Genomic DNA, 13,202 nt, shown 5'->3' with positions numbered 1-13,202 from the left:
TGGGGAGATGAGCAGGGAGGGGCATTGGCACCCCCAAACCCGTGGCAGCTGCTGATGCTTGGGAGAAGAGAGGAGGCTCCGGAGGCCTCACGGAGGGAAGAGTCAAAGCAAGATCCATGGGCATCCCTTGTTGGATTCCCCACATCTGGTCCTGCTGTCACATCCTGGATCCCTTCCATCCCTGCAGTCCAGACCCTCACTCTGTCCCCTCCAGTGCAGTAGTGTGAGGTGGGAATGTGCTCCTGAGCAGTCTCCCTCCCTCAGGACCGTGCCCATGGGTGCTGCTGCCTTTAGACCAAGAAAAATCCTTCAGGCATCAGGCACTGGGACCACCAAGTGCCAGCTTGAGCAAATCCCAATTTCCAAGCATTCATCCCCTTCCACTGTCCTCTCCTGCCTGAGAACAGCACTCTCCCTGCAGCCCTCCCATTTCCATGACCAACCTACAGCCCTGTCCTCATCCCAGAGCGTGCCCCTGACCTGAGGCTTTTGGGGAGCTGGCAAAGGGGCATCACCCACCATACTCCCCCTTGCAATCCATCCCCCTGTGTTTCACAGGGAGTCAGCATTTGGGAGCTCCTCCTGCTCTTGTGCAAGAACCCCTGGCCCCCCTCCAGCGCTTGGTTTATCCAGGCGCCAGCTACTCCCAAGCTTTGCATGGGCGTTGGGCACCAACAAAGGCTCTCCAGAGGCAGAGGCCGAGTGCTGAAAGCAGAGATTTGTGCCTGGGGGTGCGGACCTGCTCCCTTCCCAAAGGTGTTCGCCAGCAAGTCGTGGCACCTACACCTGCCAAGGAGGAAGAGCAGGGAAAATCCCTCCAGGCAGCAGGAACTCAGCTGGCAGATGCTGGGATACAGCCCATGGGCTCTGCTGGGATTAAATCCCTGTGGTGAATGGCAAGTGGGGGTGGGATGGCCCAGTCTGTCTCATTTGTGATGCCAGAGCTAGGCAGAGCCATCACCAAGGTCTCTGTTCAGCAAAGTGAACTGACACAGGGGAGGGTTAGATGGGATATTTGGGAAGGAATTCTTGCCTGTGAGGGTGGTGGGGCCCTGGCACAGATTCCCAGAGAAGCTGTGGCTGCCTCTGGATCCCTGGAAGTGTCCAAGGCCAGGTTGGATGTGGCTTAGAGCAGCCTGGGATGGTGGGAGGTGTCCCTGCCCATGCCAGGGAGTGGAACAAGAGCTTTTAAGGTCCCTTCCATCCCAATCCATTCTGGGATTCTACTGAGTGTCCTTTATTAGCACAGCCTGACAGGAGCTGGAGCAAACCGAGCACCCTTGGAGCACACCCACCTCCAGGTCCTGCGGTCTCCTGGGACCTGAGGAAAAACCTGTGCAACCAGCAGCTTGTCTTTTGGCTCCCCTGGATCATTGCCTCTGCCAAGCACCCTCACCTCCCCGCAAACACTGTGCCACGTTTGCAGGCAGCAAAGCCAAAACAAACCGGGCTCTGCAACTGCCAGAGGGCATTTTCCAGGCTTTGACTACCTGCCCTCCTCTTCTGGCTCCTCTGCACAGCTGCACCTGGCAGAGATAAGCCTCAGAGAGCCCCACGGCCAAGGACAGCTCCAAACAACAATCCCAACATCCAGGCACTCTGTCTAACGCACAGGCTGCGGCCACGGCTCCAAACTGCCCTGACAGGCAAAGTCATCCTGCCTGGAGCAGCTCTGTTCTGCTGCCAGGGTAGTTCAGTGCCACTGTCCCTTCCCCACAAAGTCTCTGTCCTTTCATCTGACTTTTGTGAATACGCCTTGCTGCATCCAGGGCTCTGCTTTGGCACAGGGGAGCAGCCACAGGACCAGGCTCTGACCCTCCACAGCTCTGGGTCAGAGCCTTTCCTACCTGCCTGCCTAAGCAGCCTTCCCCAGGAGACAGTGGAAGTCGTCTCAGGAGATCCTCTAGAAATCATCCTCTGTAGTTAAACCCCTGCCTTTGAAGCTGGGACCTGACTTTTTGCTTCCTGCTCCTCGGGGCCAAGAGCCCCGATGGCAGAGCCAGGCTGATGAAAGCTCCCAGCCTCCCAAGGATGCTCTGAGGCTGAAAGTGGGGAGACACAACACTGCTGGGGCTACAGGAAGGGCTGGTGATGAACCACCCTCACTCCAACCCGGAGCGGGGCACCAAGATCCACATCCCAACCCTGCAGCAGTGCCTTGTTCCGGCACCACCTTCTGCCAGGCACGTCCCTGGGCTCTGGGATCCTGTTTGGAGACCCCTCCAAAACACCCAGAGCAGAGCCGGGAATTCTGCTTTGCTGTCAAACCCTTGATCAGTCTCTGAGTGAGACACAAACATGTGGAGCAGTAGTGTCCACAGGAATGTCACCAGGGCAGGGGACAGCCCCGCTCTGAGCACCAGCAGGATGGCACCTGCAGCAGCACCAGCTTTATGGCATCTGCCCTGGTGGAACAGCACACAGGGGAAGCACAGTGCTGGAGGGACACAAGGGGAACACAGATTTTATTAAGGTGATTGCCACAGACCAGGATCCTGCTGGGCATCTTGGCCACCAGATTGCTCAGACTGAATATTTATTTCTGAGACCACCTGGCTGGGGAGGAGAGAGGGGAGGATCTGTGCTGCCCCAGCTCTTACCTTTCACTGCCAGCACGATGGCTCCCAGGACCATAATGAGTGTCTGCAGTGCATCCGTGTAGATGACAGCTGCCAGACCCCCTGCATGGGAGAAAGGCAGAGTGTTGGAAGCACTGCTGGATTCAGGCTTGGAGCAGTCAGAAAATCCCAGTAAAACTGCCAAGCTGGCAGGGACATGCCTGTCACCAGCCTCGTCCTGCTGACACTGTGGTAGGGGAGCTGCAGGGGCAAGGGGGAACAGCTCCTCGATGGGTCCCCAGCCTCACAGATGGGGTGGGAGGGAGCAGCCGAGAGCCCCAGGGGCTGCAGCCTCACCAGGGGCTTGGAAGGAGAGCCAAGGGATGGCTGGAGGGGAGGGATGCAGCCCCACACCTCCACACAATCAGGAGGACACCAGCCAGCCCCAGCTCTTTGGGTGCTCCAGCAGCAGATCACATCCAGGACATTGATCTCACCTTCATCCCACCTCTCCCTAAATCCCAGTCCCCCCTTAGTACACCCCTCAGCTCCCCTCCCAGCCCTACAGTTTTATTTTTCCAGCACCTGGTGCTTAGCAGGGTCCCCTTTGTCCATCCAGTGTTTCTCCTATTCCATCCCAAGCTCTCCCTGCAGAGCTGCTGCAAACCCCAGACCTGCTTACCCAGCCAGAAATCAATCACTCAGCACACCAGCAAAAGCGTTAAAAAGGAGCAGAATTTTAAAAAATGGGTCAAAAATTGAACCAGTTTCAATCCCAGTCACTGAATCGCATCCCAGGAAGTCAGGGCTGCACCATCCCCAGCCATGCCTGGGATTTGGAATGATGCAATGATCGCACCTGGCTGCACTCATACCGAGGTGCCTCACATCACAACAGGCCTTGTGGGCAGGAAAAACCCGAGATGGGGTTTGCTTGAAACCAAAGTCTTGCAAAATCCACCGTGTTACGGATACATTTTAAATTGTTTCCCGTTTGGATGGCTGGGATGAGATAACGAGGGAGGATTCTCTGCCAGGTGAGGGAATGTCCCAGCCAAAATAATAACCCAAAGGGCTGGCAGGGATATGCAGTCCCATGCTCTGAGAGTGGGGCTGGGAGCCAGGAACCCACAGTTTCCAGCTCCAGCTCCAAACCCTCATCACCTCTGGATCACAGAACCACCATAAGGGCTGACCCTGCACAAAAGTAGCCAGTCCCACAACAGGGAAGCACAGCCAAGAAATATTCCTGAAAGCTTTGGGAAGGGAGGGCAGCAGGCTGCACTGAGGGCAGGGCAGGAGGGACGGAAAGGAGCCAGGTCAAGGGCTCTCAGGTTGTAAATCCCACAAAAAGAATCCTGTAATAGGAGAAGCCCTGATTATTGCTGGTACAAATAGGTACCCACACAGGAAAGTGCTTAAGCAGTGGTGGGGGAGGAGTTATTACAAATGAAAAGGTGCAATGACAAAGGAGAGGTCATGGGTTGAGTCAACACCTGCTCCAGAAAACTGCTCAGATACTGGCTGGATGGGCAGGGACACGAACCCCGCTGGTATAAACCCCTAATCCTTCCAGGAGCAAAAATAATAAAAATTTAAAATGATAAAAATAAAAGCAGAAGGGTGAGCGGTGTGTTTCAGTGAAAGAAGAAAAATGGAGGCCAGCAGATGCTGAGCAACCCACCTGCAATAGTGTAGAGCCCCGTGACCACCAGCATCAGGACAGTGGACAGGTAAAGGTCCCAGCCCAGGCAGACTTGCACGAAGAGAGCCCCCGAGTACAGGTCTGTCTGGGTGTGGAAAAGGAAACGTGAGAGCTGGGACAGATGACACCCACCACCCAAGGGCTGCTGCAAGAGTGACACAGCAGGGAAACAGCCAGCTCTGTGGGTGCAGTGAGGACATGGAAATCTGGAATGGTTTGGGTTGGAAGGGACCTTCAGGACCATCACATTCCTACCCCTTGCCATGGGCAAGGACAGCTCCCACTATCCCAGGCTGCTCCAAGCCCTGTCCAGCCTGGCCTTGGACACTTCCAGGGATCCAGGGGCAGCCCCAGCTTCTCTGGGCACCCTGTGCCAGGGCCCCACCACCCTCACAGGGAAGGATCTTTTCCTTATATCCAACATAAATCTCTCCTCTTTGACTTCAAACCATCCCCCCTTGCCCTATCCCTATCTGCTTGTATAAAAAGTCGCTCTCCCTCTTTTTTATAAGCTTTTTAAGTACTGGAAAGTCACATTCAGGCCTCCATGGAGCCTTTACTGACACCCTATGGCACACACCAGGAGGACACTCCTGAAGCCTGGGGTCCCAGGGGGTGGCTGTGTCACAGACCACCTTCCCCCAGCCCGCAGGGAGCAGAGCAGGCAGCTCCAGCTGTCACTGTACCCACGTTCAAGGGGGTGTCACAGCCTTCTGGAAATGAGATATAAAGCAGAGACTCGGAGCTGGAACACCTCCTTCAGCAAAAGCCGTGACACCCTGGGAGGGCAGGACCAGGCACAGTGACAGTGGCAGTGCCACCACCACGTCTCCACCCATAGCTGAGCTCAGCCATCCCCAGCACTCAGCTGGAGCATCTTCACAAAAACCTTGTTTGGAGAAGGGAATGAGGCCAGAAGGGGCAGGAAGAGGCAAGAAGAGCCGACTCCACACCCTGGCCCCGAGCTGTGACGGGTTCCCACAGCCGAGACAGCGGCTCTGATTTGACATCTCCTCACATACCTCCCAGCAACCCTCCCCCAGCAGCAGAGCTGTCTTGCCCCATCATGTGGGAGCAGTTGCTTGGGATTAGGAAGGTGTTGGGCAGGCGTTATTTCCCATGTCAGCCCTCCTCGGCCCAGCTCTGCCCTCCCTCCTGCTCTGCTTGGGCACATTCCCACACGGAGCTGAGGACCAGCACTGGGTGATGGAGAGGGGCCACACAGGATCATGCAATGTCAAATCTGAGGTGTGAGCTGCCCAGGAGGGCTCCACCAGCCCAAAACCCAGGAGGGGAGCACACATCCAGCTTCAGCACAACACAAAAGCCGTTCCCCAGCACCTGAGCCTGCGTTAAACACCATCTCAGTTAAATCAAACCAAACCAGCCAGAAGAGCACTTACACCATGATCTTGAGGATCCTAATTCAGGGCCTCTTCCACGGCATCTGGGCCAGGCTTTACACCACAGTTATGCCTGGCATTCCCAAGGGAGGTACTACATGTCCTCAGCTGCACTTGGGATAGGCCGTGGGTCTGGGAGAGTCCTTGTCAACACCAAGGAGGAATTCAGCCCTGGAATGACCTCTTGAAGAGGAACCAACTCATGGACAACCATGCCATGACCTCTACCAGTGGCTCCTCAAATATTTTCCCACTACAAATGCAATCCATCCCCTGAGCAGCGCTACAAGAGGACAACTGAACCCCTCACACAGCACAAGTTTCAGTGACAAGGCAGAAAAGCCCCAAACAAGGGCCCTCAGCCACCTCCTCCCAACAAGACCTGAAGTGGGAACCCAAAATATTCTAAACCTTCCTAGCACAGTGCCAGCCAAGCATCCTTGGTGTCTTCCAGAGCTCCTCATGTCCCTCAGAGGGATCCATCACTTGTCATGTCAGCACCACCCAGGAAGTTTTCTCCCCTCACCCCGATTTTTTTCCCCCTCCTCCAGCAACCCTTCCCCACAGCCCAGCTGGAAGATTCAGCCCTGGACAAGATATTTCATCATTGCTTCTCCTGGCTTTCTCAATGCTTAATCATTTTTGCAGTCGTCTGCAAATGAGTCGAAGCCTTTGCTATGAGGAAGCAGAGGTATCTCCACCTCCCTTCCTGGTAATTCTGCAAGGGTGGGAAAAAATAAAAGCACATGTGACCGAGGCATTAATAAGACATCCCAAAAACAAAAACAAGCTAATTAAAACCAGGCATGACCTATTCATAAAATAAGTCCTTTCAACCTTAAGAGGAGAGGAGAAGACTTTGAAGTCAGGCTTCATAATCCAGAGAGATCCCTGCCTCCACCGGTGAGCTCACTTGGAAACTTGTTCTTACCCAACTGTCGCTAAAGCCTTCCCAATAAAAGCTGGCTTTGGAGACAGCTTGGGATTAGCAATTGGTGAAGCCAGAACCTCGGTAGAACAAGTTGCCCAGGGTACTGAGGAGTCTCCAGGGGCTCTTTGCCAAGGCTAGGACGCCTGTGCAACTCCTCACATGTTCCTAGCTGGGTGGGACACCAGCTCCCAGCAGGATTTTGGGCTGCCCTGCTGCACCCTGCCATGAAATGTGGAAGGTTGGGGTCCACCAAAAGGAGATTTCCAGGAGAGGAGGGTCTGTCATCCCCATTGCCAAAACGAAGAGCTGAGGGAGCAGCACTGATGCAGTGTCACGGCTTGGGAGAACGTAGAGCAAAATCCGTCTGTAAACACAGCATCTACAGGGAGAGGAGGCAGGAAAAACCCAGATAATCCCGGGCTTTGAGGCGGCCCCCAGCAAGGACCAAAGAAACCCCTCGGGTCACAGCCCTGCCTAATTGCTCTGAGTTTCACGCTTCCCTCCCACACTCCCCATTGCGGCCACCACAGGGATGGGGACATCGGGCCAGTTTGGCAACGCCCCTCGTGTCTGCAGACACTCATCCCAACCCACTGCTGGAAACAGCCATTGTCTGTAGGATTTACTGTTGAATGGAGCCAGATGCCAAGATAATCCCCTTATTAGCCTGATTCCTCTTCTGTTGCATCCTGCCTGACTCAGAGATCAGAGAAAGCTCAGCAGACCAAAGAAATGACAGCACTGGCTGAGGAAAGCCTCAGGAAGAGGAGTTTGGGAGTGTCCATGGAGCTCCAAACACAAGGCTGTGTGGAGAAGGGCCCGGAGAGCCGCTGAGGTTCCCATGGGAGCAGGCGCTGCGCAGGGGTCACCGCAGGTTCATCTGGTGTTAGGCAAGAGGTGACACCACAACCACCTCCCAAGCTAAGAAGGAGCTTGTAGGACATCCATCCCTTCTGGGCAAAGCCATGGAGAGGCTGGAAACCAAAGGGACCACAGCTTAGTAGGACATCATTTGGTGAGACAAGAGGGGACATGGGTTAATGCCTGAGAAGAGACTGAAAGACAACCTCAAACTAACAGTGATCTCGTTCTTCAAATTCAGACCAGCAAGAACAAATTATCCCAGCAGAAATCCTGTCCTTTTTAATGCCAGGAGGGACCTGTGTGAACCCCACAGATCACAGAACCAGGGAACACAGACTCACACGTGCTCCAGCATGTCTCCTGAGCTCCTCCTGGATCTTTGCTGGGAGCAGGAAGGAGATGTGACACATATGGGGAGTGAGTTACAAGAGTTTACTGGATATCAGGACAATAAGAGAATGATCCAAGCGTCACTGTCCAAACTTGCAAACTGAATGGGTGCTTCAAAAGCTGCCAAGATGCTCTCAGGAATAATGCTGCAGGATTTCCAACACCATATACGACTAGGATATAAAGAATATTAGTTATGTGGAAGAATGCCTTCCAGCAGGACAGAGCATGGTTTTGTGGGGGGAAATACAGGGCAGAGCTGCAGCGACAGAGTCACCAGTGCCACATCTGCCACTCTGGAAGCCCTGAGCCAGCCAGCAGGGTTGTGGAGAGGGCTGCAATGTCTCTGCAACCTGCCTGTTAAGCCCAAATCTGCCCAGGGTCAGAGAGCAGCTCAGGAGGGAGAGACAGGGCTCTCCTGAAGCCAGGGATTCCCATCAGCAGCGCTGAGCTCTGTCCAAGGCGGATGCAGCCTCTCCCTTTGCATGAAGCGCGGCCGGATGTGCACAGAGAGCCCGGGTTGGGCTGCTCCATCCTCCACATCCCTCAGAGGGACAGCCAGAGCTCCCCCCACAGCTCAGCCCAGGGCCTGGGGCTGCAGAACCGCCGTGCAGGGAGCGATGGTGCCTTCACAGATGCTGGAGCTGGTGAAGGCAGAGACAGACGCTGAGCGCCTCGATGTGGGCGCCAGCAGCGCCCCTCCTGCCTCAGACAGCCTCTGCTCGCGCAAAAGCTCTTTTCTTGCAGCCAGCCATCTGCAAAAGCACATTTCTTTTAGCCGCGGCAGAGCCCGGGTCAGATCCACCTGTTCCATCAGAGCAGGATTGCTCCCTCCGGCAGGTTTCTCTCCAGCTTTTCTGAGCTGTTTGCTCTTGATCTCTGTCTCGCTGTCTCCAGCCCCCCAGGGCTGTCTGTGCCAGGCTCTCTCCTGCTTGCCCTAGACCTGGTATCACAGGCTCCTGAGCTGTTTTACCTCGGATAAACTCTTCCCATGGTTACCAGCGTGAGCGGAGGCTGCACACGGGGAGTTGTGAATGAGGTTAAAATGAGGGGGAAACATCCCTGTGGAAAAGTGCCTGGAAATCAGGCACATTCTGTACAGGCTTGAAGAGCTTCTAGCTGCAGCAAGGCTTCCTTTCCTCAGAAAACCCATGAGCCCCGAAGGAAAGAATATATTCCCAGCTCAGTCCCTGGCTCTGCCAGGTCCTTTGGGAATGCCAGAAAGCATCGCTGCCAGAGCATGGACACAAACCCAGGCAACGCAGCCCAACCTCTGAGCACGTTTCACTCACAACCTCTGCTACAAGGCAAGTTTGGGAATCCTGACACACAGCCACACATCCATCGGGGCGCCCTGGAAAGGACCATCGCTGCTGGATCTACCTATGAATTCTTGGGATGTCACACACAGCACCTGCCCACAAACTCCCACTTTTTGTCCCACTCCTTCCTGGAGCATCCTGCAGTAACTGCTCTCCCCCAGTTAGGCTACACAAGGTTTGAACCCAAAAATAACCTTCTGAGAGCTGGAAATAAGTCCTGGATTGGTCACAGAGTTGAAAGGGGGACTACTCACCGAGATTTTGGTGAAGATGGAAAGCAGGAGTGACAGGCTGGAGAGGTACATCTGGATCCTCTCCCCTCCAAACCTCCGCTGGAGATACTCAGGCATTGTGACAATCTGCCAGGGAGGGAGAACCATCACTGCCCTGCCCAGGCCCCATCCTCCTGGGATGGTCCTGGGAGGGCAAGGGGACAGTGTTATTCCCAGAGCAGGACCCAGGCGTCCCATGGGATTCCTGGAAGTGGGGGACCTGTCCAAGGCCACGCTCCCCACAGCAGGCTCAGGGCAGCTGTACATACCCCAGATGAGATGTAGACAGGCACAAACACCCAGGCCAGTGCCAGAAGAGCATAAGTCGCCTGTTGGGAAGGGGAAACATGGAACAAACAGAAAAAACTGGGAAAAAATGGATCCTACTGCAGCTCAACACTGACTGCAGTGCTAGAGCTGCCCCTGCTCCTGACCCAGCTCTGGCTTACCCTCAAGGGCACATTTACACTTCCAAATGGCTTCAGATGACAGGCACAGGGTCATGGTGGAGACCCCCCCCCACCCCTGCCAGCAGGAACCCGCTTCCTTCAGCCCTTCAGCTCCTGACTGGACATTTCCCACCAACTCCTTGAGCACCACACAAGCTAAATGCCTTTTTTTTTTTTCTGCAGGACCCAAGGACTTTGGATACAACGTGTGGGGAAGCAGGGAATGGGTGACCTATTCAGTCACGTCCCTGTTGGGACCTGCAGGGACTGGATTAAGAACTCGGCTCCAAATTGTCCTTTTCCCTGAGCACGTGGAGCTGAGCTGACTCCAGCCTCACAGTACATGCTTTAGAGACTGGAGCAGCTGAGTTAGCAGGGTTGTGTTAATTACCCCCTGCACGGCTTCTCCCAAACCTTTCGAGACTGTGAAATGGCCCATCTGCTGCGACAGAACTCATTGTCTTAATCACACCGCACATTTCTTACATTCCACTCGAAGCCGGCGACAGCGATTCCCCCGGCAGCGCCGGTCCCGGCCAGGCCGAGGAAGAGCCCGGAGCCTTCGCTGCTGGCGAAGAGCGAGGCGCCGATCTGTGGGGAGCAGAGGAGGTGCTGCAGGTGCTCGCAGGTGCCGTGGCCCAAGGCCGGCTCCCCGCGGCTTGGCACGGCAGCCGTGCCAGCTGGGCCAGCTTTGGTGCTTCCCCAGGGGATAATGCAGGAAAAGGAGGTGGAAAAAATAATGTCTGAACTGGAGCAACAGGGCTCCAGTTGCTTCTAAAAGTAAAGTGTGGCCAAAGAGCCCCCACGTGGGATGAGGGATGTGTGTGTATTTAGCAAGAAAATCCCTTAGCACATAAACTTCAGGTAGCTGAACGTGATGCTCCCACAACCCAGCTCATCTGGACATCCCTGGTGGGTTTGGGATTGACTTTCTTGTCTCCAGGAGGATGAGGAGCCACACATTGCTGTGTTTGCCACAGTGGCCTCACACCCTGCAGGAGGTGCCCCTGTGCAAGGAGCCAGTGCCAGACACAGGACCTACAGCCAGCTCGTCAAGATCATACAGAAATAAGAGGGGAAAAAAGAAACTTGGGACATGCAGTTTGTTGGACTCAGCAGGAGCATGCAGGAATGGTGGAGATGGAAGTTTGGCTCCACGGATCCCTCCCCTTGTTCAGAGCAGCCTGTGAGAAGACCCAACAAACTCTGTGCAATGAGAAGGAAAACGCAGCTCCGAGGATGTAAATTCTGGCAGGAGCAGGTGGACAGGATGGGGGAAAGCATGGGCAAGCAGTGGAGAAAGCAGGGAGGGAATTCAGCGTGGCAGTGGTGGGGATGTCCCTGTGTCAAGGGTGTCACAAGAGGGACAGAGGTCTGTCTGTACTTACTGGCCACCAGGCCATGTCTCTCCCAGCAAGGAAATAGCCACTGACAGTGTTCCTGTTCACCCTGCAGGAAGACTGGAAGGAGGAAAGATCAGCACAGGGCACTCTTTCCCTAAAAACCCAGACAAGTCACCAGGACCCAAGTCTCCCAGACAAGAAGCCAAGAGACAGGAGACTCGATAATTAATGGGAGCTCTGCAACTTGAGCTTAATTACATGAAAAGGTGGCTGCACCCCAGGTACCTGGAGCCATGAATAGCAAAGGAAGCACCTGGAGAGGGGGAAGCAGGGAGGATGTACCTGTCCTCGTGCCATCCCCAGCAGACAGGTTGGCTAATAGGACCCAGCTTTGGCCAGGATTTTTCTGCAAGGCAGAATAAATGCGACTGGAGAGTCTTTATCTGCAACTGCTGTAGCTGATGGTTGTTTCTGCTATCAGGGCTGTTATCAGGGCATTTGGCTCAACACCCTGTAATAGACAAGGGGCAGAGCTGCTCACACCCCGCAGACAGAGGCTGGCGGAGAAATGGTTAATTGGTTAATTCCATGGTTAATTCCACCTTGCTCCCAGGCTGTAGGAGCCTTTCCATAGGGGGTGAAAGGGGCAGAAGATTTACACAAAACAGAGCAAGTCACAGAATCCCAGAATGGTTTGGGTTGGAAGGGACCTTAAAGCTCATCTTGTTCCAAACCCCTTCCACTATTCCAGGATGCTCCAAGCTCCATCCAACCTGGCCTTGGACACTTCCAGGGATCCAGGGGCAACCACAGCTTCTCTGGGCAACCTGTGCCAGGGCCCCTCCACCCTCACAGGAAAGGATTTCTTCCCAACATCCCATCTAACCCTGCCCTCGGGTGGTGAGAAGCCATTTCCCCCTGTCCTGTCACTCCAATGTTCCTTTCCAGCTCTCTTGGAGTCCCTTTAGGCACTGGAAAGGGCTTTAAGGTATCCCCAGACCTCTCTCTTCAATAGGTGAACACCCCTAGCTCTCCCAGCCTGTCTCCACACAGCACAACACAAAATACACAAGTGAAAACTACAAGAAAACAATAAAAGCATTCAAGAAATTCCACACAGAAAAACCAGCCCTGAAAAGAAAACTATTCAAACAAGAAAGCAGAAAGGAACAAAAGACTCTTACCCATATTCCCACGCCAACGTTTAAGGAAAAATAAACCACTACAACAACGAGGTCAGCAATGCTGAACTGCTGTGAGGGGGTAACAGACCCAGCAGTGGAATTGAGCTCCATCATTCCTCTGCCTCCTTCCTCATCCTCAGCCTCACAGGGACAGTCACTGAATTAGTAACTCGTTAGCAGCCCAACGCATTTATCATTAAACAGCCCAGCAGTAGGAATTGTGCTTCCAAAGGTACCTGGGTGGGCAGCCTGGCCTCCACTGCTTCCCACCCCTCTCCACTCCCCAGGGAGCCAAAATCACTTGATTTTGGTGTCTCATAAATGAGCAGGGTTGAAAAATGTCCAAGTGATGCCTCATGTTCTTCCCTTCCTTTCCACCACTCCAATACTATCAATAGCCAAAGGACCAGCAATCCAGCCTCATGGATGCAGTTTGTTCCCAAATTCCCGAGCCCTCATCAATATCATAATTGCTCTGCATGAAACTAGACAAAGTTGGGGGGTTTCTATGTTTTAAAGCAAAGATCAAACAGGAGTTGGGTGAATGCCCGAAGTGGAGCCTGGCACAGCAGTGAAGGCTGACCAGGAGAAACCCCCACAGAAGAGATCACAGAATCATGGAATCATTTGGCCTGGAAAAGTCCTCTAAGATCATTGAGTTCAACCATTAATCCAGCAGCCCCACAAAACCACGTCCTCAAGTGCCACATCTACACTGCTTTTAAATCCCTGGTGATTCCACCACTTGCCTGGGCAGCCTGTACCAATGCCTGACAACCCT

At 54.2% G+C, this 13,202-nt stretch overlaps 1 protein-coding gene across 3 annotated transcripts in view; it reads right to left on the bottom strand.

Moving 5' to 3' along the window:
• Positions 1-12,532, bottom strand: part of SLC5A10 (solute carrier family 5 member 10) — a 38,524-nt gene extending 25,992 nt beyond the window's left edge. For 2 of the 3 annotated variants that reach the window (XM_048321102.1, XM_048321104.1), the window contains exons 1-7: positions 12,422-12,532; positions 11,283-11,354; positions 10,381-10,485; positions 9,715-9,774; positions 9,428-9,532; positions 4,243-4,348; positions 2,601-2,681 (exon numbers count right to left, since the gene is read on the bottom strand). In XM_048321102.1, coding sequence (XP_048177059.1) covers positions 2,601-2,681; positions 4,243-4,348; positions 9,428-9,532; positions 9,715-9,774; positions 10,381-10,485; positions 11,283-11,354; positions 12,422-12,532 — 640 coding nt within the window. The remainder of the gene's footprint in view (positions 1-2,600; positions 2,682-4,242; positions 4,349-9,427; positions 9,533-9,714; positions 9,775-10,380; positions 10,486-11,282; positions 11,355-12,421) is intronic. The other variant, XM_048321103.1, reaches the window with a different exon arrangement.
• Positions 12,533-13,202: the final 670 nt, after the last annotated feature.

Source organism: Corvus hawaiiensis, chromosome 16 (assembly GCF_020740725.1).
Source record: "Corvus hawaiiensis isolate bCorHaw1 chromosome 16, bCorHaw1.pri.cur, whole genome shotgun sequence".
Taxonomy (NCBI): domain Eukaryota; kingdom Metazoa; phylum Chordata; class Aves; order Passeriformes; family Corvidae; genus Corvus; species Corvus hawaiiensis.
This window is presented reverse-complemented; position numbering and strand designations above follow the sequence as displayed.